Source organism: Aulostomus chinensis, chromosome 21 (assembly GCF_037954235.1).
Source record: "Aulostomus chinensis isolate RoL2024-O1b breed Wild chromosome 21, RoL_Achi_v1.0, whole genome shotgun sequence".
NCBI lineage: Eukaryota > Metazoa > Chordata > Actinopteri > Syngnathiformes > Aulostomidae > Aulostomus > Aulostomus chinensis.
The window spans coordinates 19,859,264-19,861,908 of NC_141340.1; the positions used below are offsets into that span (position 1 = coordinate 19,859,264).

A 2,645-nucleotide genomic window follows, 5' to 3' on the forward strand; every position below is an offset into this window, starting at 1 on the left:
CATGTACATGTACATGTTCAGTACCTGGAATAAAACTACATTGGTGCCGATGAAAACTCTCCAGTGAAGAGGAGCCTCGGGCACACTTCAGGACATCCAGCTCCTTGTCTCCCTTCTGGACCTTGACTCAAGTCTTGGTATAAAGTGGAATGCCCATTGGATCCTGGATGCAGCCCAGGTGTTTCTTCTGTGCATTCCAGACTTGGGTCATGCTCTCCTTATTGATCAAAGCAACACCTTGTGTGTCAGTCAGCTCCCACATGGCATCCAGCAGCTTCTGGATTTGGTCATGGCATTGTTGGACACCTTGTGTTTTCCGCCAGCAGTATTTGGCCTTCTCACTCGAGGTTATGCTTTGCAAAATCTCAGCCTTTGAGGGAACATGAGCTGGGTTGTTTTTTAGGAGCTCTGCCTTTTTTGCCTCCTGCAGACGCTCAATGTCCTTCTTGTCCCACTCAAAGATGCTGTCGGTCAGCCTGGAGCAGAATGTGCCATAGAGTGGATGGTGCTCAGTTGTGAAGCCACGGGTGAAGCGCCTCATCCAATCTTACTACTGGTTTCCATGGGCGGAACCATTTAAGAACCGGAGTTTCACCTGTACAAAAGTGATATAATGATCATGTTTATTTTTTAATTACATTTTAAGGGATAGTGTTGCTGTTTATTTCTGTAGTTATTTTATACAGGATGTAAACAAGTACGTGTCAGAGTATTCAGGTCATATGGAGGTTGGTCATCATTGTTCACAGGATGATGCTTTTCAAGTATATTTGAAGTATGCTAACATAGCTTTTTTAGCCACAGTCAACATGTATTAGGTAGGGTTAGAATTATAATAAAATACTAAGTATCTTATTCTAAATTTGGTACAATTGAAGATCACATACCAGTCTCATTGCAGCAATGATTGTCCACATAAATGGCCTCTGGCTCTGGCCCCCCAGCATCTATGTACCGCCGGACAACGCCCTGACACAGCTCATCAATGACAGCCCCCTCACCAGTGGTCAGGACACAATTGAGAACCTGGCCAAATTCATTACCAATATTGGTCATCCATGTGGCAGTCTCTCCAATGCCACCTGCTAGCTTTTTTGTGATCTAAATAAAAATAGAAAGCAGACAAACTGTTGCCAAGCAATCAAAATAAATAGTAATGTATGAAGCTCACATATCCAAGAACCCATAATTCAATATAAATACAAACATAATAGGGTGTTCGCCTGAAGTACCTTCAGGCTCAGGCCCTAATAAGTTAAACAAGTTAGCATCACATGTACCTTCTTAGTCACTCACACTTAACCACACCCTCCTCTCTACCTGCGTTGTGGTAAGCATGTGACCTCACTTCCTGTTTGTACATTGAGGAACGTAGTGCTTTGCTTGCTGTGCTAGCTAAAGTTTGATCATCCCCACTAATTCCTTATTCTTTGACAAATTACCAAACTACATATCTATTTGCTTTATTTGGCCAAACTTTAAAGACCATCTGTCTTATAACGACAGCCTTTATTTTTGTAAACTCTCCACTCTAAGTTAGCAATGGCTTCCCCCTCTCGCTGTCCTCTCTCCTGCTCAGTGTGCCATATGTTTAGTTACTCCTCAGCCTCCTTTAAAGATACGGATACATGCATTAAGTGTAGTTTGTTTGTAGGGTTGGAGGCGAGGGTTAGCGAGGTTGAATTGGACCTGCGGCGGCTCCGCACCGATGGATCCAATCAATTAGCCGCTAGAGCTAGCCAGTCCCCGTTAGCTGGTGCGGACCGTCTTAGCTTAGCCCCAACTAGTGTTCCCCCGGCAGCTCCCGAGCAGCCGGGAAACCAGGGCGGCTGGTTTACTGTCCGAAGGAAGCATATTCCGAAGCAGAAGCCTGCTGTCAGCGACAAACCACTGCTTCACGTCTCTAACAGGTTCTCCCCACTTGGCAACACACCCGCCGAGAAATCTACTCTGGTAATTGGAAGTTCCATAATGAGAAACGTGAAATTAGCGATACTGGCAACCATAGTCCAGCGCATTCCAGGGGCCAGAGCGGGCGACGTCGAGTCAAATTTAAAACTGCTGGCTAAAAGTAAACGTAAATATGATAAAATCATTATCCACGTCGGCGGTAATGACATCCGACTACGCCAGTCGGAGGTCACAAAAATTAATATTGAGTCGGTGTGTACATTTGCGAAGACGATGTCGGACACCGTAGTGTTCTCTGGACCCCTGCCTAATCAGACCAGCGACGACATGTTTAGCCGCACGTCGTCGTTCAACCGCTGGCTGTCGAGGTGGTGTCCAGCAAACCAAGTGGGCTTCATAGATAATTGGAAAACATTCTGGGGGAGACCTGGTCTGATTAGAAGGAAAGGCATCCATCCCACGTTGGACGGAGCTGCTCTCATTTCCAGAAATATGGCCCAGTTTATAATAGAACCAAAACCCTGACAACTCAGAGTTCCGACCAGGAAGCAGAGCTGCTGTATTGCACGCTTCTCTGCGCGTCCATTAGGGCAGTTACCCACCCAAAACTACAGAGAGACTGTGTGTGTCCCCCGACCACGTCAGTTTACTCACTCCAATTCTACTTGTAGAGGAGTCAATCAGAAAGACCTAATCAAAATTAACACAACCAATAAATTAACTAAAAAAAAAAT

The 2,645-nt window shown here is 45.4% G+C and overlaps 1 protein-coding gene across 1 annotated transcript; it reads left to right on the forward strand.

The window, feature by feature from the left end:
* Nucleotides 1-1,542: 1,542 nt before the first annotated feature.
* On the forward strand, nt 1,543-2,436 carry LOC147242001 (uncharacterized). The gene has a single exon (XM_086192380.1). It carries the CDS (start codon nt 1,543-1,545, stop codon nt 2,434-2,436), a length of 894 nt encoding a protein of 297 aa, XP_086048506.1.
* Nucleotides 2,437-2,645: the final 209 nt, after the last annotated feature.